Genomic DNA, 27,253 nt, shown 5'->3' on the forward strand with positions numbered 1-27,253 from the left:
AGGTGAACTGCAGGCATGAGAGATGCTGAGCCATCTTATGTCTGCATGTGCTGCAAACACCAGAGGGTGTTGCTCCCAAGCTCCTCCTGGAAATTAAGGGTAAGACTTTCTGCATGTGCAAAGTGATGCTGCTCTAGATGCACTAAAATGATGCATATTTATGACTGACTCCTGCTTAAATGCCCTCTTCTCAACAAAATAAGGAAAAGGGGGTAAAGAAGAAATAAAGGAAGGTAGGTAAGCTATTGGACAGAGGAAAAAGAAGCTGCTCCTCAGAACCAAAAGTTATAAAGTGCCTGTTTCAACCTCTAGCCCTTCCATGGTAACTATGAGCAGAGTGGAAAACAGCATGTGAAGGAGACAGGAAGGAGAGCTTAAATTTGGATGTTTCAGATCCTCCCCTTTGGAACATACTAAAATTCCACTGCAGCTCCTGCAAGACTTCTATCTATCTGCCCCAGAGGGCTTCATTCTTACTCTGCTGTAGACCTGGCCTGATGCTGCTTGCAGCGGCATCAATGCAAACAAGTGTGACTCCAGTGGTGATACCCAAAGAATCAATCAGTCAATCAAACATTCTCTGGGACCTCTAAAATTGGATTTCAACCTGCTTTGTTGTAAAATAGTAAGTCAGAGCATCTGAATACTTGAAGTATTTGACATTCAAGGCACGTGAGTGCAGAGCAAGTGCAACTTCCATGCTGAGCTCCTGGTATAATAAAGCATCATATCCTGTCTGCTCCTGTTAATCTCTTTTCTTGCTCCATCCTTCTGGCTGCATAAATCGCACCTATTTTGCAAACTCACCGAACGCTGAATCAATGCAAGATACAGAGCTCTCCATGTACAGCTGTTTGCTTGCCAAAAGGCTGTGATTTACAGCATGGTGAAGTCTGCTCACAGGTGCTACACACTTGTGCTCACTTTTGCATAGGCTAACGTACATCATTTCCCATACTCCACCATCTCTTCAGTTCAGGGTTGGAGTATTCACATACACTACAGAAGTAGACTAGGAGAGTAACGCTCTATATTTTAAATACATAATCCCTATTCTGCAATGTATAAAATCTTTAATATGGGGTGTTTTTACCCCAAAGCCATGAGATTTGTATACCAACAAAAGCAATAGTCTTTGTAATACGCTATGTCTTGCCATTTGGATTAACCTGGGTTTACTGATCCAGCTTCAGAGGACTGAAGTGGAAGAAGCTCAAACATTCCACAGATTCTTCTTCCATCCACTTTCAAAGCAATTGTGTCTCTCCCCAGCTTCTGCAGCTTTTAATTAACAGAAACAACTCCAAAGAATCACCGCTGGCTGCCACAAATATTGTGTGAGCGCATTTGAGTTTGAGCATAAGCACTTACTATTTGTTGTTATACTGCTGCGTCCATCATTTTCCAAAGTCTTAAATAATCATAAATAAGAAAATCTGTGCTATTCTTTGGTACATTTCTGTCTGTTTAAACCACAGCTGAACTTTTAAGTTGTACAAACAAAAAATTGCACTTTTATCTTCCAGAGGGTCTTGCTAGTCCAACAGGCTTTCAGCTGAAGGATTCCTTATTATACTCAAACCTTGTCCCATAAGAGTTGCTGCTGTTGCTGAGTTTATGAAGTATCTTAGAGATTTTGTTTGGTCCACAACAGAAAACTCCAATGGTCTTCCTGTAAAAAAAAAAAACAAAGAAAAAAGTTATGATATTGCAAATAAACAGTAACTTCTGACGATAAACAGAACTGGATTCTGATATCACTGTATTAAGCCAACTATGCATAGATTTTAAGGTGAGAACAGCTCACTAGACCATGTAGTTAGTATTGCTGAAGTCATCTCATCTCTCCCAAGTATCCCCATAAAAAGCCTTACTATATATTTGACTAAGACAACTCTTAGAAAAAAGTGCTTCATCTTAGTCTCAACCAACATAAAACACCAAGTTATGAAAAATTACTTTACTTTTTAGCATGATTTATCACTTTTCTTGGTTCAAAAATGTGTCTCACTGTCATGACTTCACCAGTGCAAGCCATGATTTCCACCAGCAAAAGATTTAGTCACTAGTGGTGATTCCTTACACTAATGAAAACAGTTTGCTACTAACCCATAATTATTCCTGGCAGCAGCAGAATAATTTTACTGCTTCAGTTTCACATTAGCATGCAATCTTTCCTTCAACAGCTAGATCAGAAAGTCTGAAATCCAAACACAGAACATGATCCTTGTTCATCACCCACAGATATCAGCCCAGGTTCATTAGTTAACCTGACTTTTTCATACCACTCCACTGACAACTGCTCTTTGCTCTCTGGTCAACTTAATCATAGGCTTTAAGTCACTCACAGCCATATGGCATCTAAGGGCTCTGAACAGCAGCCAGCATCAGAACAGGGCACATCCATATCAGGAGGACTGAGCCATTAATGATATTCATCATCTCCCTTCTTTTGGAAGATGAGGAGAAGGGAAAGGAAGGAGCAGGGATAGAAGATGCTGTGCTGTCTCTTCTACATCACGAAAAAAAAAGTGAATTACATTCTTTATTTTCCTGCTGAAATTGTGCCACTACAGAGAAAGATCTTAAAGATTACTAGGATGGAGAGAGAGCACACAAGAGGGAACATAGCTCTAGTTATTGTGATCTGCAGCACTCACTAAGAGGCTGGAGACTCAAGTTCTGGTCCTTTTTTCCAGGAGTCTTTCAGTATTTTATCTAGTAGCAACTTAATATAAAATACTTTAGCACATACAGGATAATCAAATGCACAGTTTAAAGCTGCCTGTGTCCATGTTTGGTTAGAGAAGGGAACTAACACATACAGGAAGAAAGCTTTGATGCATACTGTCCTGTGTATGTGCCTGATGTTAGGCAGCAGCTCTAATAGCATGGCAATCCACACTGTACCAGTGCACAGCAACACTGAATTGGAATAATTGAGGACCCAAACATCAAACAGCATCACGAAGTTACACAGGTAATTGCAATGGTGCTCTTGTGCAGGCACCTTACAATGCTGACTTTCATTGCCTTCTATTCCATCATCTCCCATATCAATACATGGTAAATATTCATCACTCGTACTTTTCTCACCCTTATGTATATTTATTAAACCCTCCTGTCACAGTATCACAGTATCACAATATGCTAGAGATTGGAAGGGACCTCAAAAGATCATCTAGTCCAATCCCCCTGCCGGAGCAGGAACACCTAGGTAATGTTACACAGGAATGTGTCCAGGCGGGTTTTGAATGTCTCCAGGGAAGGAGACTCCACAACCTCCCTGGGCAGCCTGTTCCAGTGTTCCGTCACCCTCACTGAGAAGAAGTTTCTTCTCAAGTTTAAGTGGAACCTCTTGTGTTCCAGTTTGTACCCATTACCCCTTGTCCTATCATTGTTTGCCACTGAGTAGAGCCTGGCTCCATCCTCGTGACACTCCCCCTTTATATATTTATAGACACTAATAAGGTCACCCCTCAGTCTCCTCTTCTCCAAACTATAGAGACCCAGCTCCCTCAGTCTTTCCTCATAAGGGAGATGCTCCACTCCCTTAATCATCTTCGTTGCCCTGCGCTGGACTCTCTCCAGCAGGTCCCTGTCCTTCTTGAACTGAGGGGCCCAGAACTGGACACAATATTCCAGATGGGGTCTCACCAGGGCAGAGTAGAGGGGAAGGAGGTCCTCTCTCGACCTACTAACCACCGCCCTTCTAATACACCCCAGGATGCCATTGGCCTTCTTGGCCACAAGGGCACAGTGTTGGCTCATGGTCATCCTGTCGTCCACTAGGACCCCCAGGTCCCTCTCCCCTACACTGCTCTCTAACAGGTCGTTCCCCAACCTATACTGGAACCTGGGGTTGTTCCTGCCCAGATGCAGGACTCTACACTTTCCCTTGTTATAGTTCATCAAGTTACTCCCTGCCCAACTCTCCAGCCCGTCCAGGTCTCGCTGGATGGCAGCACAGCCTTCTGGCGTGTCAGCCACTCCTCCCAGCTCAGTGTCATCAGCAAACCTGCTGACAGTACACTCAATTCCCTCATCTAAATCATTGATGAATATATTAAATAATACCGGTCCCAGTACTGATCCTTGAGGCACTCCACTAGTTACAGGCCTCCAACTAGACTCCGCCCCATAGACTACAACTCTCTGGCTTCTCTCCTTCAGCCAGTTCGCAGTCCACCTCACTACCTGATCATCCAGTCCACACTTCCTCAATTTAGCCGTGAGGATGCTGTGGGAGACTGTGTCAAATGCTTTGCTGAAGTCAAGGTAGACCACATCCACCGCTCTGCCATCATCCATCCACCGCGTTATTTCCTCATAAAAGGCTAAGAGATTGGTCAAGCATGACTTCCCCTTGGTGAAGCCATGTTGACTGCCCCTCATAACCCTCTTATCCTTGATGTGCCTTAAGATGGCACCAAGGACAAGGTGTTCCATCACTTTCCCAGGGATGGAGGTGAGGCTGACCGGTCTATAGTTACCCGGGTCCTCCTTCTTGCCCTTTTTGAAGACCGGAGTGACATTTGCTTTCCTCCAGTCCTCCTGGCAATACTCCTCTCAAACGTCAGGGGCTCTGTGCTGGTGGCTGCATTTGTAGAAATAATGAGAGCACTACTGCTCTTTGCTCTCAAATAAGATTCCTCAGCACTTGCAGATTCTGAGCATCCTCTAATCTGTGCAGTTGAGAAAAAGGCCACATGAGCTCTCAGTATGAATCTCTCTTCTGCTGTGTATTTGACTGAGAGAATCAATGTTGTTGGGTTTTTTTTCATTAGTTTGGTTAGTACAGACAACTAATAAGACCAAAAGAGTTTGCCTCTCTCCTTTTCATTAGATATATATAGCCGCTAATGCACAGACACATCTGAGCAGCACGTCCTACTAATGTGCTCCCATCCCAGCAACATCCTTCCAAGGTACACAGACTATTTGGCTAATTAGTAGAATCTCAGAAAGCTTAAGTGATTTGCCTAAGGTCGGTCAAGAGACCTGAAACCCAGCTGAGCCACGGCCTGATGGTGAGCCAGAGGCTCTCAACTTCATTCACGGGACACCTACCATCAGCATCTCTTCTGGACATATCACAGAATCACATAGTGGTTTAGGTAAGAAGGGACCTTAAAGCTCATCCAGTTCCAACCTCCTGCCACAGGGAGAGACACCATCCACTAGAGCAGGATGCTCCAAACTCCATCCAACCTAGCCTTGAACACTGCCAGGGCTGAGGTATCCATGTACCACAACCTTCCACGTACCACTTGCCTCCCACAGTTCACTCCCCACATCCTCTTCCATTTGTGCCCCCCAATTCCCTCCTTGCAGACACCTTCCTTCCTCCCTGCCTCATGTGGCTCCTGGGGCTGTGACAGAAGCAGGCAGGCAGCTGACAGCTGCTGTAAAGCTACTACATGGAGTAGCACACTACTACCCTGAGCTGATGGGCTTTAATTGTGTTTGGGTCAATGGCTCACTCACTTTGTTGCTCAGATGAAAACGGGCAGCTAGGGAGCCTTATATCTGAAAATCTTTATAAATAACATCAACATGTTTACAATTAGGTAAAGCATGTTACAGGTTGCTCTTTTTAATAAACATTAATACAGGGTTTTACTCATTCAGAGCACTAAGGAAACAACTTCTCAGTGTTCCTATGGGATGAGTAGGTCAGCATTTATTCTTACATCACTTTTACGATCAGCAAGACGTGAGGGAGAGGTGAAATACTTTGCTACCCAGAGAGTAAGAGTCAGAACTTCAGATATTCCAGTTTCAAACCTCGCATTTATTCTTAGGGAGAGCTTTCTCCTTTAAAGTGCATGAGAAATGTACTGTGGTACTCCATGCCTTTCTCTCCTACAGATATATATGTCTTTTTCTAGGTCAGTATCCAACTGGAAAAAAAAGCACACATCCATTTGACCAATTCAAAACTGAGAAAGCGTGGCATGGTGTAAGCTTTCCAACCAGGATAAGGCTGAACAGGAGCAAATCTGCTGCTCCATCCCCAGAAAGACAGCGCAAAACCCAAGACCAGTAATTATTATATAAATTATTGCATATTTATATAAATTATACATATGCATATAAATTATTATTATATAAACTGTCCCAGTGTCCACCGCTGGGACTGTGGGTGTCATATAGAATATCAACAGTAGATGGCATGCATCTGCTCCTCTTACTCCAAAGATTCGGGAACCTGATGCTGGGTTGTCCCATGTCCCGCCCTGAAGGTCTGGCAAAGCTCAGGCACTGACAAATGCACTTTGCTTACTTGGGACCCAAACAGCAACAATTCACAAACCACAAGCCAATGACATGGCTAAACAGAGGAGAAGTTTGCCAGCTGCATGTTTATTTATGCTCAGCTTTTACTAAAATAATAAGATATAAAGTGGAAAACATCTTGGCTGCCCACAAATAAGCCCAAGGGGATGGCTGCAAAGACATGCGAAAGCCTGAACACCTGCACCAGACATTTGGAACAACTGGGAGACCAGGAAATTGAACTATAGAGAAGACATGAAATTCCTAACTCCTTCAGAGAAATAGGGGGAATATTTACCTACAACAGGTAAGTTTCTGTGGGACAGCTGAGTTACACGTTGCACTGCTGTCTATCACGTTGCAATGTAACTACGTTTATAGATAAGAACCTTGATACTGCAAAGGGCAAGGAAGCCTACATCTTAGCAAGCTGCAGGATAATCAGGAGTCAGAACATTATGTAGGTACTGAAAGACACTTTGCTTGCAAATGGTGGCTCAGTTTTAAAGACCTGATATGAAAATGCAGAGAAAAGGGTACCTGAAGTCTAATTAGGAGTAATGCGATGGAAAGCACAGAAGGAAAACCATCTATGACTGCCACTAATAGCTTCATCTATATTACGTGCACTTACAGCCTTGCACGTAAGTGGCAGAAACCTCATCATTTTCAACTTTTAAAACTGCATTCACACAGTTAAACAAAAAAGACATTAGAAGGGAGCATAAAAGATCAACAGCCCTCTATGCAGAGGACTGAGCCAGACAGTCAGCTTGCTTCTCTGACCTATTTTCCTTTCTTTCCCAGCATTCTTTACTATAAAACCCTTCTCTAAGTGATACTCGTTTCCACAGTGTGAGGATCCTACCAGGGATGTTCCTTTGTAGCACCTTTAGGGGCATTCTGCAAAGCACCCTGTCCACAACATCCCCTAGGACCTGAATCCAGGATACAGTGTTAGCAGCTTATTCTGCCAACTGATACCTACTAGCACTATTTCCCAAGAGCCAGGGCTCAGTGTCCCCATGGCATATCCAGCCTCAAAAGAGAAGAGTCAACGGGCAGATGTTCACTTTGGAAGTGCAACAGAGGACAAGAAGTTCTTGAGGGAAAGTTCTGCAGGAGACCATGAGAGCACCTCTCAACCTGGTGCTCAGATTGCTATCAACAGCTACTGAAGGTGGTTTACTCCCATCCCACTGACTTTGCCCAGGAGTGGATCAAGGGAAGATTCACACAATCCCTTCATCAGATCAGCTTTTAAGGCAGAAAACTGCAGCTGGGGGTAAAATACTCAACCAACAAAGCTGGACCTGGACAAAGATTCTGCAGTCTAACTGCATATCTTCTTTGGTTTACAACTGTCTTGTTTCAGATCACACACTGTTTGCTTAGCACAGTGAAAAGGCACTGCCAGGTCTTAACAAAGAGTAAAAAGTGACAGGAATCTCCAAAGGCAAAATATCTCTGAATAAAAACAGTACAGGTCGGTCAGATTCTTCCTTGTGTCTTTTGTTTGCAAACCAGCACTATAAATCATGACAATTATAGGAGAAATCAACAGTTTTAAAACTTGCAACTTTATCTGTAAGACCAACACATGTTGCAAGCAAGATATTGTCACAGACAAAAACATATCTCCATGCAGTGAGATGGAAATCTATTACTTGCATTTTCCAGGCCACTGAACAACCTAGCTGCATGGAAAGATGAACTGGTCAGAGTGTAAAAACCACAAGTTTCAGTTTGTACAGGATATCTCTCACAGCCAAATAGTAGCTACTTTCAACAACAACAGCTTAAACACTACAATCTAAGATAAAACCCCAAAATACTTTCATACAAGCACAGAAACAGATAAGCAAACTGCATCATCCTTCAAGCAGGCTGGTACTTACCGCCTGTTACACTTTGCTATTTCATCAAAAAGGAGCTTCCACCGGGGTCGTCCAATCAAAAGCCTTGAGTTTAAAGCTTGGTATTTTTCACCAATTATTTTCTGCAAGAAACAGAAAAACATTCCATTCTGCCTGATTTGCAAATTGCCTCATATCACCCAGGGCTCCCATTCCTGACATTGGCTGACTTACCATATCGCTGAGGTGTAAAACCTAAGCACAAGTATCAGACAGTAGTGATTAAAACTGCAACCATTTCATGCATGAATACCTCTGCTCACTGCCTTCCCAATGGCTCTCCTTGGTGTTCATTATACATTGTTCCTCATGCAGGCGCTCATTAATCTCCCCATTACTTTTAAACCAATTTATTTAAGCCATAAAACAATAACCACGCTCCTATTATTCATTCCCTCATTGGCTTTTAATGCTAAGCTGGAAGAAACACTGCTGATGCAAAATTCATATTTCTGTCTGAAGTCTTCTTTCCTAACTTTGTACAAGTAACTATTAAGATGACTGCATCTGAAAAAGTAACAAGGGAAATCTTACATTTCTCCCTAAGAGCAGTTTGCCAGCTGTTTGGAGCTGCTGTAACAGCAGAAAGCAGCCAAAACCTGCTCCCTGGATAGAACCTGACCCATTCCAGTGATGCTCACTCACCAGGCTGGGAATAAAGTCAAATGCCCTTCCCTTGCAGGGCACTGCCCTTCCTTGGTTTTTTATCCTAATGTGATAAAAAGGCAGAGAAAATTTAAGTCTTCTCTAGGCCCCATATTCACTCCACTGCTGAACAACCTGAAACAGTGCTCATACCAATGCAAACGATGTCTTGGCCTTTTATATCCAGGAGGCATTTGATGAAGGATGGGCTTGGTTCCCTCTTGTCACACAGTCATGCTTCTTCTGAGCAAAGGGAGCATGAAGTGAAACTGCCCTAATTCTGGTAGCAGTCAGCACTTAGGGCTAACACCAGTGAACACACTGCTGTATGGCAATGGAGAGTTGAGTTTAAGTCCCCCCTGAGAAATCATGAGCAGCATTATGGTTCATGCCAGTTTTGTTCAATAGCCACAAAAGAAAAGTGACTTTAGACTTAAAGCTGACTTAAATAAATTCAATAGCTGCTTGAAACACAATTATTAGAAAACTTGCTTTGAGTTGTCTACTATTACAATATTGCTGTGTCATCACAACGCAGCCCTGCATTGAACATACTAGGTTCATGAACTGGATATCTTCAAGCGCCCCATTTCAATTGACGTATGTCCTCCAGACATTAAACCTGTGGGACAATGCTCACAACTGCTGTAGCTACCACATAATTTAGACTTTGGATAGTGTTCCTACCAGAGCTGTGAATGCTGTGCTATCTCCACCTGATACCAGGCAGATCAAAATCCTTTGGGCATGGTTTCTCACTGCATCTCATGTTTTGTAGTTATTGCTAGGTTTGGCTTTGAGCACATTGCAGTCAACGGAAAGCTTTCAGACACAGCAGGGTGAATAATCAGGCCCAGGCTCATGCATTAAATAATGTAAAATGAAGATCATAAGCATAAACAGCTCCAGGAAATGCCAGGAGTTGGAGAATTAGCTCAGCTCTGGGATTGACAGTTCAGCATAATTTCCAGTCTCATACATTAAGATATTTGTAACTTTTATCTATGTTTGAGGCAAAGAAATACAAAGCACTTAAAAATAGCTAGATTTCTCTCAAAATATTTATTTGAAAGGAAAATTTGAGCCTGTAAGCTCCAAGAACTTTCTGTTTTGATTCTCAGCCCAGAAATGATGTAGATTTCCCATCAAACACAGCCAACTGTCTGGTCTGTGACCTGGCCTGAAAGGACCTCTTTTCTAGAAAAGGAAGATATGGATTTCTGCCCACACCTAATCAAGTTACGACTGCTAGACCAGATTCTCTTAATGCTGCACGGATGGACTTGCTCTCTTGCCCTAGTAATGAATCAGTCACTTGAGTTTATGGCCTCATTTCCTGTTTTTACCATCTGCAGTAATTCCCTTTTGCCTCTGAGTGACAGTTTGCATTGTCTGCTACCCCAAGTTCCTGTTCTGTTTACAAACAGCATTTAGCCACATACCTGTATTCCATCTGTTTGACTGAGGTACAGCTGGATATTTATATAGTCTGGTCGATTCTCCTGCCAAAGCTGGGAGGATGATAAAAACAGCAGTGAAATAATATCCTTTCTCTCAATGTAAGCATAAAGTCACTTGTGCCCACTGTGCTGAGGAATGTGGGATTCCGCATCAGTGAAGTAAGCTTTTTAATGAAGAATTTTCACTTCCATAGCACCTCTTTGTGAACTAAAGAATGTTGCACATCATGCTGTGTACAAAATATTATCTTAGGAAGCTACACTGCTCTTAAATTGTAAATCCCCCTCCCTTCTCACTCTGTCTACCAGCCAAAAAGCTAAAGGCCACTCAAACTCCTCAACCTGTACTTTCTTCTTCCATCTCCTAAGTTTCACAGGTAACTGTCCAGACCACTGATACACGGCAGTGCTGTGCAATGAAATCCTGGTGTCAGATATACAATTGGTGTGTGCAGGTCCAAAAATAAACAGAGTCTGAGTTAGGTATCCCAAGCAGAAGGACTGCTGGAGCTCGCTTGTTTTGAGCAAAGATGTCTTTCTCTATATCGTTGCACAGTATGGACATACTTAACACTTATTGACAGTATCCCTTCCAAGCAACCCCCATTACCTTGTTATGCAACATACAGAGCAGATCTGCAAACCAGCGGAAAGACTCAATGTCCCTGCACACCCAAATGAAGTAGAGTCTCCTGAGCTTGTAGCATTTCCAGCCGTCACTTGAAAACAAAATGTTTGGGCAATTAAAAATTGTCATTTTGAAAGGAAGCATTAATTAAGATGCTTTATATTCATTACTGGAAACATGAATTTCCATTAGAAGCTAGCTGCTAAGTTGTTATTCATCCTATGATACATCCGACACTGAAATGACCTAAGGATGATCCTGAGAATATTAAATCTCTAGCACAGGGCTAATACCCTTCACAGATACTGTTTCTGCATTAGGAAGTTGTCAGCTATACAGATGATTTAGGCAGCAAATACGGATTCATGCATCATCATCAAACTTCTATTTCAAAGCAAAGTAGACATTCTAAGTTCAAGTGTATTATGTCAATCCTTTATTAGGTTTACAAAGTAACCCATAAGAGGAAAATATTGACAAATGCACTGATGTCAGGACTTAATTCTGCCGTTATATTTGAAAGGCTCTGGTTGATTATAATTAATACTGTAGTGAAATCACAAAGACCAAATTAAATCAGAGCTCCATTGCGTTAGGGACCTGCGTGATATATTACAGTCCTCAGAAAATGCTAGGGGGTAAACTATGGCCATGGGCAGATTCTGGCAGTGCATTTGGAAAAAGAAAAAAGGACTCTTGTGTCAGATTTGTAACTTAAATAAAACGCAACTATAGGGCAAAGGTAGGATTGAGATGAACTGGGAAAGAACCTACAAGTGAAAAAATAAATCTTGATGACTGATGAGTTCAAATAAAGCACAAATATCCAGGAAGTATCTTTATAGTTGGCCAAGGCTGCTTTCTGTTGTTCTGATCACTGAAAGAGTGCACAGATGGTTTCCTCCTTTTCCTCCTAAAGTAATTTTCAGGAAGATAAGGCCACAGGCTTTCGACTTCAAACGCTAGGAGGAGGAGCCAACCTCAGTCGAAATGTTTCATGATACATGTATTACTTCAAACTCTAGTGTTGCCAGCATATCCAGCAAGGGTATAATATCAATGGATCTACATAAGTGATGGCTCCAACCACTATCTTACCTCCCCATACATCTAGTCTCTACTGAGGAGCAAGGATGGAGACATTCAGCAGCATGGAGAGCCTGAGAACTCACCTTTCATGTCAGCTTCCCACAGAGAGAAAAGAAAAGTGCTTTAAGACTGAGGAGATTGAGGAGACTGTAAGACTTGTCTTTCAAGTCCTGATTTCAGCTTTTTTAGTTGTAAACTGTTGATCTGCAGAGCAGGATTTCCTCTCTTCTTCTGACTGTCGTTTACTAAGACAAGCCTTTAGGAAGGGTCACAATCTGGTCACATGTGACAAGTTAACTATGAGCAGTAGCATGGAAAATAAGTGCCTTTCAGCATAAAAAGGAATAAAAAGGAAAAGCTGCAAGGCATTTTGCATTCAAATGCTGTAATTCACTAACGAAACACTACTCTCGGTGATGAAACATTGCAGATGGACAACGAAGCTGGACTGCAAGACTTAGAATAGAATCATAGAATAGTTAGGGTTGGAAAGGACCTAAAGATCATCTAGTTTCAACCCCCCTGCCATGAAACAAGATTTAAAATAGCACCTCAGACACATCCACTTGGGTCTACGTCCAGCAGAATATATTACATAATAAGGGTGCTATCCACCATTATAAACAAATCCATATGTATATAACACTTGTTGTGTGTTTCTATGTTATCACTGCCCATAATCATAGGCATTATTTACAGACACTTCTGCACAAAGGCTTTCCTTAATGAAGTTTTATTTTTTTAAGAATAGGGCATAGGGTTCAACAGTTAAGTGTAGCAAGAGCAGGAGCAGGAATTAAATTGTGTACACACAACAGGAACCCAACTGAGCAGGAAACAAATGACTGTGTCCACAGGCTGCTGATGTCTCCCTCAGACCTGCCCTTGACACACCAGGACTGGTCCCACTGCTCTGCAGTGCTGGCATCATAAGGCAGTTTGTGTATTCATACCTGCCAAATTCTGCTTCTAAGCCAGGGCAAAGTCAACAGGCAGATCATCCCCTAAACCAGAGCTTTGTTGAGGTTTAAATACTGAGAAGGAAGGAGGCTGAGACCATTGCTTTTTTCCCAGAATCACAGAATGATTCCCCTGCATGCTGCACAGTGCAGAAGGGGAAGACTGGCTACAAAAGCAAGTTATGGCTTTATCCAGATAAATGGACTTTACAAGAGCTTCTGGACACTGACCTACGGCAATGTCTATGCAAGTTCCTACAGCCTCTAATAACACACTGGTAGAGGCAAACTTCTCATTACCTGCTGCTGGCCCATCATTATGCTCTGTGACATTTTTGCTAAAGGCATCTGTCAAGTATAATCCATCACAAGGAAAATGGTCATCTCATCCACCTGGGCCCCGGGCATTCAGCAAAATGTACCCTCTTTTTGAGAGGATGATCAATACGCTCTCAGGAAAAGAAAACGAGGGAGCCCAAGATGGTCTCTGGGGACTGCAGCTCTACGAGACTTGTGGGGCTGATCATTTTTAGAAGCACTCAGCACTGTCAGGTCTAGCCCAGATCAAGGACAGAAGAATGTGCATAGCATCTAAATTCTAGGCTTAAACCACTTTGGAGTTAGATAGAGCTGGTCATTGGAATGTTCTTCTTAGAACAAGTGCTTCAGCTGTGCATTGTAAAACCTGCCCAAAGCCAGCTAGCCTTTGGTTGGCTGCTTATACAGTGCCTATGAAACATGGGTGCTTACCCTATGACTGGAGCTTTTAGCCAATGCTAGAGCAAAAAACCCCAAATTAATAAAAAAATCAATCATAAAAGCAAGACTGTTTCACACAGCTTAGGATTTAGCAGGAATCATGTTGCCAATGTGACAGCAACAAGAGGTGAAAGGTTTGGTCTGAATAGAACATGAAAGGCTTAGGAAAAAGGCATACCTAAAATGTAAACTTTTAAAATGGGGTTAAACATCTGAGTGCTATCTGAATCCAGGCTTTCATTAAAACCTAAGCTTACACATTTACAGACCAGGAGAGCTGGCCATGCATTCCCAGTAGAAAGAGTGTCACAACTTCCTGACTCTCAAAACCTCACTACCATAGTCCATAGCCTCATATAACCTGAGACTAGGGGACCAAGGCTGGCTGAAGGGCTGTGACTACATTACAGACTAGGCTGGTGCCAGGATATGAAGGTTAGTGACACTGTCCTAGTTCAGGCGGATTACTGGCACAACTCTGCTACAACCCTTTAGGTCACACAGCCTGTAAGGTGTGGTTTATGCTCTTCAAGGGACATCCCAGTCCCCTACCTCTCTCCAAGGAATCATTCACTTATGTTTTATTCACTGTTATTATGCTAACGGAAGATTTTAAATACTCTGACAGTCTTTCTGACATGCATTGCTATGGCAAATTGAGGGGAAATGTCTTTAAAAGGCTTAAGCTCACTTACAGCAGTGTGTTGAGCACTGATGCAAACGGTGTAACTCCAATACCTCCAGCCACGCAGAGGCTGACCTCGTAGTTCAGAGATTCCTCAAAGGGGCTTCCAAAAGGTCCATCCACATACAGTCTGCAGAAAAAAAATAAAAAACAGTTTTAGAGAAAGCTGCTAAAATAAGAGAGAGGGAAGGAAAATGATCTGGCATTAAAATCCTACAAAGCATTTGTTTCACTTCTTTATTAGTCTTGGGATGCCAAATGTGAATGTCTTTTTCCTGGAAAGCTTTATGTGGAGACAAACCAATGCACAGGTGGTATGAAAAACTGTTATGTAAAATCTTATGGCAAATTCCATGATTAGAAAAGCTAATTTTATAATCAAAAAAGTGGAGGTGATGAGATTACCACTGCCCTTTGCATCTGGTATTAAAGGACAAAGAAAGTGCTGCACTGGAAACAATAACAACTTGCTAGCACATACGGAGGAAGAAACAGAATTTGGCTACTCCTGCCTAAGAGGTTCATCTCCTGAACATCAAAAGCAGCTGAGATGAACAAAGGGTTAAAAAAATCTATTTCTCCTGGCTTCTCATAATGCTTTTCAAAGGCATCCAGGGAATAAATAAGAGGTGACAAATATCCATCCTGCAGTGTGCAAAAGGAACAAATTAACATCTACTCCTTCACTTCATGTTCAGCACTTTTGACTCATGCCTCTCATTATTATAACAGTTTTGCCCACCTTTTTATAAAGATCATTTAGGAGATTGAGTCCCATTTCCAACCCATTTCTAGAACAGTACATTTAGTCAAGGTCCATTCTGTGTACAAGTTGCTCACTGGATCACCACAATTTAGGTAACTGGTGAATACAGCAAAGCGTGTTGGGACCAGCAGCTCGGTGACTAGGTATTTTCTCACAGGTAGGCTGATTGAGATCAACCTCTGGCCTGAGACCACAAGAAAACTCCAACATATATTAGTTTTACACACATATATACTGGTACTATTAGACAACTGCATCTAATGAAAGGGCATAAGCTTCTCCGTTATCACATCAGTCAGAGAATTAAAGGCAGAGGTGTTTCTTTTCCCAGACGTCTTCCAAACCTCACTGATTCTTTTAGAGGGCTGGATTTTAGCCATAACTCAAGATCCTAGTCTGATCTCATTTTGTTTAGTTTTGTGGTCTGACCCTTGTCATCTTACTAGTCAAGACATCTTGTCTGAATGTCTTTGGCCAATATGGTCCTTTCTAGGAAATTTCTTCCAGACCTCTGCTATTGCTGACCTCTCCATGCTGCATATGTTAGTCTCCTTCTTCTACAGTGTCTTACAAGTACCTACTTTTTTATGACTATGGAGGCAAAAAGGCTGATTTTTAACTATGCCTTGTTTTACAAACTTCTTTTGTGGCTCTTGATGTCCTACCTGGAGAGAAAGGGAGAAGACACTGGGCCAGCCACAGCCATGAACAGAAACTACTGGAAGAGCTGCAGTAGACGTTTTTAGGTAACCAATGATATTCATAACTAAGCAAACCCCAGCCTAAGTATGTTTATTATTTCTGTCTCTATTCTGAAGTTACTACAATATTTTTGGATATTCTCAAAGCTTTTCAACATCAGGTATGTTACTTCCAGCATGACGAGAATAATTGAGAAACAAATTCACCCCTTACTTAGGACAGATAAGTTCTTTGGCACAATGGGGCCAAGAAAACCTTAACTGGACATGTGCGTACAATATAAACAGAATGTTAAGTATCTTCTCATTAAAAGTTTTCTGTTACATGACACTTTATATCCTGTTTGCTTAACATGAGGTTATTTTCCAATAATGAAATGATGCCACTGTTGAAGCTGCTGGTTTAAGAGATCTTCTGCATGGTGCACTGTCATTTAACTGAGGAAGCAAAGCAGTATCTCTTATTTAAATAAGCAACAAGGGAAATGTAGAGAAGCAGGTTATTACTTTGAAATTAAACTTGTCCATGGGACATTTTGAGAGAAGTCCACAAATGTTACGGGGCTCAGATGCATATCCTCACAGATCTAATTTTGGGATATCAGTGTAGTGTAAAAAGAAAAACAGCTAAGAGTAACAGGATAACAAAGATCAGTGAGTGAAGCCCACTGTCATTCCTGGCATGCCTCTTACCCATGTGTTACCCTTATCAGATCCTGCCTAAGTGATGAAATCTGGAGAATCACTCCTACAGACATGAAGAGCGTCAGAACATGCCTGAAGGAAATTCCTTGCATTTTGCACAAGCAGCACTAACTTTCATTTGGATATATAAACTTAAAGCCAACATTTTGGGGGAAAACCACAAGTAAATATTATAAAATGAACTAGCAAAGCATATTTTTCCAGAAATTACTACAGTGGATGTGACAATAGTCATATACTGTTGGGGTGCCACGGGACTACACTTAAGCCTACTTTAGGACTATCTGAAGTATGTATTATGTTTATCTCAGAAAGGACTAAGCATCCCTGGAAAGTCTGAGTGCCATTGACTACCCCTGACAGAATCAGATCTGAAACATGCAAAACTACATCTGGTCACCACAAACCAGTCAAGCATGATGCATAATTCTATGTCAGAAATGCAAGAAACAACCTTCAATTAAATATGTGTTTTGGTCAGATTACACCAGTTTGTGGCCCATTAGCCCCATCTGGCCTGCAAAATATTTCTATCTATCTGCCCACTGTGTCCTCCTCTGAGGGAGCGAGGAACAGTTGTTTGGACAGCAAATGCAGTGAGAGAAGCCAAGAGCCTCCTGCTGTGTCTGCATGTGGTCCAGCACAGAACAGCCAGAAGTCACCACTTCCAAGTGTGAGAAAGAGAAATGGGGAAAAAGCTGGAGAAATATTGCTACTACGTTAACCCACTCCACAAGACTGCCCAAAAAGACTCATTCCAAGAATATGATCTCCCTGGAAGATTCTGTTGGATGTCATAAACACACACTATTTAACTCCATTTTACTATGGGGATAATTTATAACTAAAAGGAATGTGGCTCTGATGTCTTAATGGAAGTACTCATTTAGGAATTGATCCTGCTTTTATTCAAGTCAGTGGAAGAAAGGAACCTCCCGATCTGTATCAAACAGTGCAGTGATGAACAGAGCAGAGATTGAGTCATGGACTTTTGCAGAGATTGCACAACTTTTGCTTCCTGTCAACATGTTCCTACTTTCTTTTGGTAGTACTGAAAAGTTTTGCATAAACCCAGTTCATTTCTGCACATGAAATCTCATAGCGTTCAATAAAAAGACAGACAACCCAAGGGGGTTAAAAGATGACTTTTTGTGTCTTGAGTTGTGACCCAGAAATACCACGCTACCATGCTATGCTCTCCTATTCCCCAGCTTTAATTTAATTAACATGAAGGAAGGGAATGGAATTTTACTAAAAGTTTACAAATTCCCCCTTCAGGCAAACTTATTCAAGTAACTAGCTGTTCTTTCACATATATTCATTTCCAGTCTTAGGAGTGCTCTCAGTTATTCTGGCACAATTTCTTAGCTCACAAACAGGAAAAAAGCTCCTCAAAACAGAATATATCACAAGAAAAAGAATAATAAGCAGAACATATTCTTAAAAAGCATCTTACAGATAGCTGGTGAACATATTTTCTATTTAAATCACATTCATATTCTAGATGCTGGGGTACAGAAATACCCCAGCAAGCACCAAGACTACTTGTTCCAATACTGGGAAATGAAACTGCACTAACATGGGGCTGTCCCTAAACCAAGGGACACTGTCTCAGGAACACAGGCAGCTGTACCGCTTTTGAGACTCCAGTTATAGAATCATAGAATGGTTTGGGTTGGAAAGGACCTTAAGATCATCCAGGTCCAACCCCTGCCATGGGCAGGGGCACCTCACACTAGAGCATGTTGCCCAAGGCTCTGTCCAACCTGGTCTTAAACACTGACAGGGATGGGGCATTTACCACTTCTCTGGGCAACCCATTCCAGTGCCTCACCACCCTCACAGTAAAGAACTTCTTCCTTATATCTAACCTGAACTTCCCCTGTTTAAGTTTAAGTCATTACTTTCCATAAGGAACTGCACAGTGATGTGTGGAGACACTTGCTCACACCCCTGTTGGACTTGGGCCTGAATGCTATACTTTACTTGTAGGTGCCCTTAGAAAAGTTTAATGCTTATATTGTACTTCATTACCCAACTGTAAATGCTGATGTTACTTTTTCCCCCAGGCTCTCTGGGAGCTACTGTGAGACATTATCTGGGATGTTAGTGGAATAACAGATGGATAGGGGAGTTAAGAGCTTGTAGGAAATTTTAATTAAGGAAGTATCAGCATTTGCAAGCTGAACAAAGTGCTTGGGTACAAAGTACTGCACAGAGCACAGAAAGTGAAATCCTACTCTGATGGAAGTTAAATCTTACCTGTGTCAACAGAGTAAGGATTTCACCCAGCAGTATGATATTTTAGATCCTTGGAGCAGTATTCAGTTTGTTACTAAGACTCAGGTGTGGGTAATCTTTGTATGAGAAGACTAATCTCCAATACAGCCAAAAGAGATGCAATTAATATAGTTAATGGAGCCTAGAAAGAGCTTCAGGATGTGATTAATTGCTCTCCATGTCTATTGACTGTACTGACTCAATCCAACAGGACCTTAGAAATCAGCATTACTCTCGAACAGCAGCCGAAGGCCAAGCAGAACTGAAGTGGCACTAGACACCTAGGCAGAGGTACCTGACTCCAGACCTAGATACCCACTGAGACAGCTGGAGCTTTGACAACTATCTCACACAGACACCTACAGCTGGAGACGAATCCCTCCCCTGATTCCTCACAAAAAGCCCATGTGTCCTGGGTTCAGCAGTAGCAGTCATTTTTCTCCTCCTTGGTAGCTGGTGCAGTGCAGTGTTTTGACTTTTGGCCTGGGAACAGAGCTGATAACAATGATGTTTTGGTCTGGCCAAGGACTTTGTGAGCCTCATGCTCTGCCAGGGAGGAGGGGAAGCCAGGAGGAAGCAGAGACAGGACACCTGACCCAAACTGACCAAAGAGGTATTCCATACCACAGCACATCATGCCCGGGATGTAACTGGGAGTTAGCTGGAAGGGCTGGGACTGCGGGGTTGGAGGAGGTATTGGTCAGAGCTTGGTCGGGCTGGGGAGTTATCAGTTGGCTGGTGGTGAGATGTTGTATTCTCTTCCCTTGTTATTTCCTTTATCATTATTATTATTGGTGGTAGCAGCAGTGATTTGTGTTATACCTTAGTTACTAAACTGTTCTTATCTCAACCCGTGGGAGTTTCATTCTTTTTGACTCTCCTTTCCGTCCCTCCAGGAGCAGGGGGAGGGAAAGAAGTGGGGGGAAGTGAGTGAATGAATTGCCTGACTGGGTTTAAACCACGACACCATGTCATTGACTTCAACAGGTTTTGGATAAAGTTCTCCAAAATCACAGTAAAATCAACTAAATAACCCCCCTCCCATGCTTGTTCTTCTCTTCAATTTGTCCTACTGAAACCAAAGTTCAGTACTGCCATGAAGAATATGGCCTGAGAACTCTAAGGAACTGAGTATCTGATGGCTGAAACGATCTCCTTATGTTCTTATGCTGCTGCAACTCTTAATGCACCAGAGAGATGTTATCACCTCCCTCTGATAACCCACAATACCAGCCTCCACCTGCACATGATAAATATTCAAACAAGTGCCTTCATGTTCCTCCCACACTGCCCTTCAAGCCTGGGAGGAAATCTCTGTGAACATCTGCAGAGCTATTTCATTATCTCCCTTCAAATTCCTTCTTAAGACTTCTCTTCCCTCTAATACCTAAAAATCCCACAATAAACCACAAGTTGACAGTAGTTAAGCTGCTGATGTGCTTGCTGTTGCTCAGTCGTATTCTGGCCCAATACTGCCTGAATTTTGCTGCCTGATTGTATTCATCCATGTTGTTTGCTATTCATAGAATCATAGGATAGTTAGGGTTGGAAAGGACCTTAAGATCATCCAGTTCCAACCCCCCTGCCATGGGCAGGGACACCTCACACTAAACCATGTCACCCAAGGCTCTGTCCAACCTGGCCTTGAACACCGCCAGAGATGGAGCATTCACAGCTTCCCTGGGCAACACATTCCAGTGCCTCACCACCCTTACAGTAAAGAACTTCTTCCTTTTATCCAATCTAAACTTCTAGTTTATGCTGGTTTGCTCAGGATAGTCTCTGCTATGTGACTCTGTATCAGGATGGCTTCCTGATGCATGACTGTTCCTTCAGGGCTCTAGGATAATAAATGTAAGTGAAGAGCTACTGGAAACCAATTCTGAAATTTGCATCAGAGGCAATCTCTCATGTGGTAGGCTTGCAGAAAGGAAAACTGACTACAGAAGCGTTCTAGGCCACTTTGGAGCCCCAGGCTCCATTCACAGCTTTTAGTAAAAACCTAGCTACAACAAATTTCACACTTATTTCTCAAAGAAGCTGTGCCTGGTACTACCAAAGTGTTTAAAGTATTTTCCACTGCAAAAATCAAGACAGTTGCTTCATCTTTAGAAGTCAACACGTAACACTTCATGTCATTATTTAAGCCTCAATAAGCGTACGCTGTGGCATTATTTTTTCCAGGGGTCTTGTGCTTATTGACAGCGTTTCAGTACCAACAGCCTTTTGCAGATGAAGAACCAGCACTGAACAAAACTCAACTTCCTTGGTTCGTATGGATTTCTGAAACTAAAATGGCTTTCAAGGTTTAAAAGTGTAACAAAATGGGATAGACAGCATGTGAGACCAGATTCCCATGTATTCTCCTGACATTGTGAAGGATGATGTTTTCATTTAAGAAAATGGCAGCCTCTTAGATGAGAAAGCTTGCAAAACCCAGCAGATCCAATTAGCTTTATATACTATTTTGTGCAAGATTGCAAAGGGTTATGATTCCAATCCAGATTTCATAAGAGACCCCACCTTTTTTTAACTGCTTGAGTTTCATTTCTGATTGACTTTTCACATTTTTGCCTTTGAATACTCAGACTGAGTTGATTTCTCTCAGAATTTAATAAAATTTCTTATTACTCATTGCTGACTATAACAGGAGAGAAGCAATAGTTTAGACCACTCACTTCACTAAAAAGGTCTGTAAAACCACTGAGAACTACAATCAAGTATAATTATGCATTTAGACAACTTTGTACTCTGAAAGTACAAGTACTTTCTGTACCAAAGTCTTGGGTCAATATTCTTAATTAATGTCACATTAATTCTTCTCCATGGCAGCTTTTTTCTTTCCATTTATATAAAATGTTTCCAAAATGTAGTTCTTTGATTAAAGATCACACAGTTTAATTTTATATTATAAAAGGAAATCCATTTTTCCACTTCCTTACGAACTACAGCATCTATTTTGTGCAGTGCCTTGCCTCTCTGTAAACTTGTCTCTTACTAATTTTGCCTAAGCTAATAAAGTAAAACAAAAAGAAGAGTATCTGTAATGACTGCAGCACCTATTGTAACTCACCTTTTGAAACTTCAGCCTGTTACAATATTAAGTGATAAGCCCTAAGATGCGGCAGACCAGCAACACAATTGAACGTGTTGGACAAGTTTCTCCACAACTCATTGCACAGTAATCTGCCCATCTCACTACAAACAGGATTTCTGCTTTTGAGCAATTCACTTCCATGACTGAGCTTTGGTCTCTTTCAGTATTTGCAAGAAGCTTTTTCTTCCTTATACTGTTTCCTTTGGTGTGCACCACAGAGTTGCCATATAACAGACAGTATGGGTCTTTCTCACAGGCACTGCTGATATTAGCACTTAGCCCTCTTCTTTACCAGGTATATTATACAAATTAAGTCAGGATATCCCACGTCCTCAGGTCAGTGGAAATACCAGCAGCATCAGTATCTCAGGGTACTGTGGGATACCTGAAGCAACTGAAGCATATAGAAGCATACTGATGCAGCTGGATTGCAAATTTCAGATGCTGATTCAAGTTTCTCACACAAAATTACAAATTAACCATCACTAGAGTTCTAATGCAGTTCCCTCTGCCAGGGTTTGGGTATTTTCAAGTAAAAAAGTCTACATGGGAGTTTAGGACTCAGGAAAGCCCAATAGTTAGTACATATATTAGATGTAGCCGTCCCCCACCCTGGAAGTTGTTTTGCACTTCCAAGCATAATGGGGGCATAACGTGCCAAAGCTCAAATGCTTTTTTTGATAGAGTAGGCTGGGGGAAAACAAAACCCACTCTAACTAGACATCCACACTGACAGCAGGCTTTACCAGTAATGCTCCAATACACATTAGGGATGGGGAAAGGAAAGCTGACATCTGCTGACAAATCCCAAGGATGACAAGTGCAGAAATTAAAACCCTGGCTAGGCATCCACAGAAATAAAAGGGAAGGAGAGAATCAGCTGACTAGAGTGCTGGAAGACATAGTTGGCAGCAGATTAATCTGAAGACAAGGCCAGGTATGTCACTATCTCCTCCAAAGGCAGTCCGCTTAAGCTCTTTGGACCAGATTTAAGTGCAGAGGAAGAACTCAAAATGAAGTGAAAAAGAAAAAAAAACAAAGAAGGGAAAATCTCACAAGAAATTCTGCAGTTGAAATGAAGTAATTAATCCCGAATTAAATGGGATCCTCCATATGTAGTAAACCTAAGCACAAATGTGCTACCTAAAACGTAATAAACCCTTGAGAAAAATTGCTGTGTCTCACCGCTGACTCTTTTCTACCTTAGGGTGCACATTAGGTAAGCAAAGTGACTTAGTCCAATCAAAAGCCATCTTTCTCTGGAAAATTCTCTTTGTAATGAAATGTCTCTCACAGCTACATTGTTCCTTTAAGGAAACATTCCCCATAAGCATCATATCCTACACCGGCCAGTGAATGTGCCTATAGTAGTAGGTTACTTTCAGGGCAGCTTCATGAAGCAAGCAATTACTGGTTTTGGGGTCTATAAAATATTTGTGCTTGAACTAAGCTGCCAGGAAACCTAGAAAGAAATCCTCTAAATATTGCTTTTACACTTGAGGAGTGAGGTCTGCAAGATAATGATAAGGTAACTTCAGATGGCTTCCAGATGTTCAGTGATGGTCAGACAAGGTGATCTGCTAGGCAGACGGTTTCTTATCTGGAAATGGATATAGAAAACTAAAGAAGGCTAAAATGGAAAGAAAGAAAGAATAAGTGCTGAATGCTAGAGTGAACCCTAAACAGCAGCAGTAAAATAGCAGATTAAGGATGAGATCACCCAACTTGGAGAAGGAATTTCTGAAGTCAGCATAAGCCTACAGATGAGTCTGCAAGGGCAGAAGCATATCAAGCTACCAGTGAATATAGTGCATTACATCATAGATGCGCTTAGTGCAGCCCTATCTTGACTTCTTCATTGTTTTTCTCTGAATATGCTCCAATTTTTTATTTCAAGTTTCAAGAGTGAACAGCCCATTATTGTCTGCAGTGTTCCAATTTCAGTCCTGCCGAGGCTCTATATAATGGCCTTACTATTCGTAGGTGGTAGTGTCATTATTATTACCTTTCTAGACATACAAAGATGCCTCTGTACAGCCCTCTTATTCAAAACACAGAATTTTCCATCCCTTGCATTTTTAAATTCCTTCAAACTCTTCCCTATGTGCCGCAAGAGTATCCATGATAACAGTCTTATTTTTAGCATTCCTATGAGTTTTGAAATGCTGAGAGAGAACAGGTGACACCGAACAAGACAGATGATCGAGTGATATATTGAGAGACAGAGAGAGGGGACTGGTGTTCAAGTACTTCAGATGTGTAATTCCCTCATAACCCTTCGCACCCTTACTTTTCATAAGTATTCATAGAATGATAGAATACATCTGGCACAGAGACAGTGTCTAAGGCAAAGGAGCTTTTCCTGTAGGTCCAATACCAGTTCCTATTGTCCAGGCTCCCTGAAGTTGCTTTGTGTATTCACAGAGAAACCCCACTGTGTGTGACCGGTCTTGTCATTCTAGAAAGACACAGCAAATCTTGACTTGGGAGACTTCTTGTATAAAATTAGTGTCCTGCAGCTCCACACTGGTCAAGCCGATTCCCGTCATGTGCATTATCATTGTGAAATGCAGATCACAGGACCGTGAGGTCTGACTTCAAATGCCAGGTTTGATTTGCCAGAGGGGAAAAGAAGTCCAGCCTTTTAAACCCATCTCCCTCATGCTGATCCACTCTCATTTCCAGAAGTCATTTACATCCTCTGCTACGCTCTTCCTTCTGGTGAAACCAGGTAGCAACCCTTCCTCAGGCCTCCTCTCCTCCAATGCTTAATTTAATAGGTTGAATACTCTTGACACTGACACAAAAGGCTGTTATAAAGTGCTATATATGATCCTACCATTTCCCTCACCCCATGTCACTCTTTCTTCTTCAATGATGACAGTTTCTCTCTTGGTGAACTGGCTGACATTTCTGCCTATTCCAACTCATCTTCCTTTTCTTCCACCCACCTCCTGAAATTTGCCAGATCATTCAGAAATTTCAATCCATCTGCTCTGCAATACACTATCCTCCCTGGTGCAGTATCATACAAGGATTTAATTAACTTGGTGTTTACATCTCCCTCCTTGTCATCCATTGTTTGATATACTGAAAAGAACCAAGTCACAACATGAACTGCTGCATATCTCATACCTCACCCCCTTCTAAAAATGTCTGCTTAAGAACTATTTGCTGCTTGCCACCTGACACCAATGACTTTTAACTTTCTTTCTTTTTAATATACTGTGCTATATATTCTTATTTAGGCAATACTTTGCCTAATACTTTATCTGTTGAAAAAAACCCCATACAACAATCAATAAAACCCAACAAACCGCTAACACCTGATTCTAGAACAAAACAAATGGCAAAAATGCCTCTGAATTGCAGGATATCAGGAATTAGATCTGCTGTACTCAAAGGTATATTATTAAGCAGATATCCACTATACAAGTGGATATATATACATAAGTTTACATTTTACTATTTATCCTGCTGTATTACCTATATTTGCAAGTAAATACAGCAGGACATGGGCACTACACAATGGATGAAATCCCAGTGCTCTAGGTTCTGTGTATCGACCAAACCTTGTTTTCTGAAGAGCTTATTCTGTATCCATCAACTGGGTAGATGATGATAAGGGTGGTGAGGCACTGGCACAGGTTGCCCAGAGAAGCTGTGGCTGCCCCAACCCTGGCGGCATTCAAGGTCAGGGGCTTGGAGCAACCTAATCTAGTGGACTGGAACTGGATGAGCTTTAAGGTCTATTCCAACACAAAGCATTCTATGATTCTATGGTATGCATTCTATGGAAAGTAAATGACATGGAAAATCTATTATATTGGTGTTCAGCATACCATTTACTTTCTGTTTAAAAATTAACAATTTAATTTAAACAAATTATCAGGTAAAAATTGCGCTTACAAGTGAGTATTTTCTGCCTGTTCCTTTCTGAGATTCTGAACACTGCATTTGTATTTTTTCCTAATGGTTGCAAACATCAACCATTTGCTAAACCACCACCACATGTTTCTAATACAGCTACACCTATTGTGGAAGTGCTCAAAGGTCCCTAATCAAAAGATACTTTCCCCTTGGGGTAGAAACTTTAGAAAGAGGCAGGATTAAATGCAGCAGTTTGGGTGCTGTGCTAGGATCCAGCCTATTCTCTGCCACACCTTCCATAGGAGAATTTGGGCAAGTGAGTTTGACATGGTGTGGCAGCACCTACCTGTTAGACAGGAATAGTTGTATTTCTCAGAGAAGAGCATTGCAGCAATGACCTCATTAAAAGGATACATCTACAATGGTGCTCATAAACCTCACCAAGGTTTGCCAAGACAAATGAAAGAAAGGGTAAAGATGGCTGTGGACAAAGGCACCAGCCCTGTTACTTCCTTTTAAATCTCATTTCATTAGTTTGGTCAACTTTACTCAACAGTGCCAAAACACTTGAGTGCACAGGGTTTTTTTTTACCACCAGTGACCCAATGATAATAAAACCATACATGACTTGCAGCCCTTTTGTTGGTTTTTTTTCCTGTGAACAAGTTTTATGGTGCAATATCCCTTAAACTTTCATTCTTCAAGGGGCCTTCAGTGCAGAGAAGAGCAGACCCCAGACTCTTAAAAATCAAGATACCCTTTTCGTTTTCTTCATAGATGCTAAATATTTCAGTCATGAGGTTTCTTCTTGGATGTCATAAGAAGGATGGAACAGGGGAACAAGCCAAATTTAATTGGTTTTTAATTGCCAAAACATTTCCACAAGGTGCAGATGCTATTGACTGGTGCCAGAATCTGAGTGAAGGGACAAATAACTGCCAACAAAGCTAATTCAGTGAGGGGAGTTCATCTGACCATGTACAGCTGGCATAGCCAATCCAGAGATAAATGGATTTCTTAGGCTCCAGTGATGCTCTTTATTGTTGCTTGCAGCCAACCTGCTTTATTTTGCTATCAAATTACTTGAGAGAGCCAGCTCAAATTTCAGCAACTGCTGTTTGCAATCCCTTACAGTGGATTCCTTAATTGTAGTGCAAATTTGCACCAAGAAAACAAGAAGTTAACCATCAACCACTACACAGCCATTAACTTCCATCTAATAGCATGAAGGCAAAATGCATATAGACACATATGCAAAAAGGCATTCAAAAAGCAAAGCACTGCTGCAGATGGCACAGTGAGAGCTAGGAAAGTTCCTTATCTCAGAAGTGCTGCATGTGCTGACCTAAAAGAGGGAAGCAGGGGCTGAGCCCCAGGAGACAGCCCTTCTGCTGCACTTACTGCTTGGAATTAG

At 41.7% G+C, this 27,253-nt stretch overlaps 1 protein-coding gene across 2 annotated transcripts in view; it reads right to left on the reverse strand.

Annotated features, from left to right (window-relative positions):
- Nucleotides 1-1,439: 1,439 nt before the first annotated feature.
- Nucleotides 1,440-27,253, reverse strand: part of NOX4 (NADPH oxidase 4) — a 109,164-nt gene continuing 83,350 nt past the window's right edge. For both annotated transcript variants that reach the window (XM_062639279.1, XM_062639281.1), the window contains 5 exons: nt 14,431-14,550; nt 10,911-11,019; nt 10,283-10,351; nt 8,178-8,278; nt 1,440-1,672 (listed from right to left, as the gene is read on the reverse strand). In XM_062639279.1, the coding sequence (XP_062495263.1) occupies nt 1,552-1,672; nt 8,178-8,278; nt 10,283-10,351; nt 10,911-11,019; nt 14,431-14,550 (520 nt within the window). In that variant the 3' untranslated portion in view covers nt 1,440-1,551. The remainder of the gene's footprint in view (nt 1,673-8,177; nt 8,279-10,282; nt 10,352-10,910; nt 11,020-14,430; nt 14,551-27,253) is intronic.

This window comes from Pezoporus occidentalis, unplaced genomic scaffold, assembly GCF_034315485.1.
Source record: "Pezoporus occidentalis ecotype Australia unplaced genomic scaffold, CSIRO_AGI_Poc_V1 ctg6, whole genome shotgun sequence".
Lineage (NCBI taxonomy): Eukaryota > Metazoa > Chordata > Aves > Psittaciformes > Psittacidae > Pezoporus > Pezoporus occidentalis.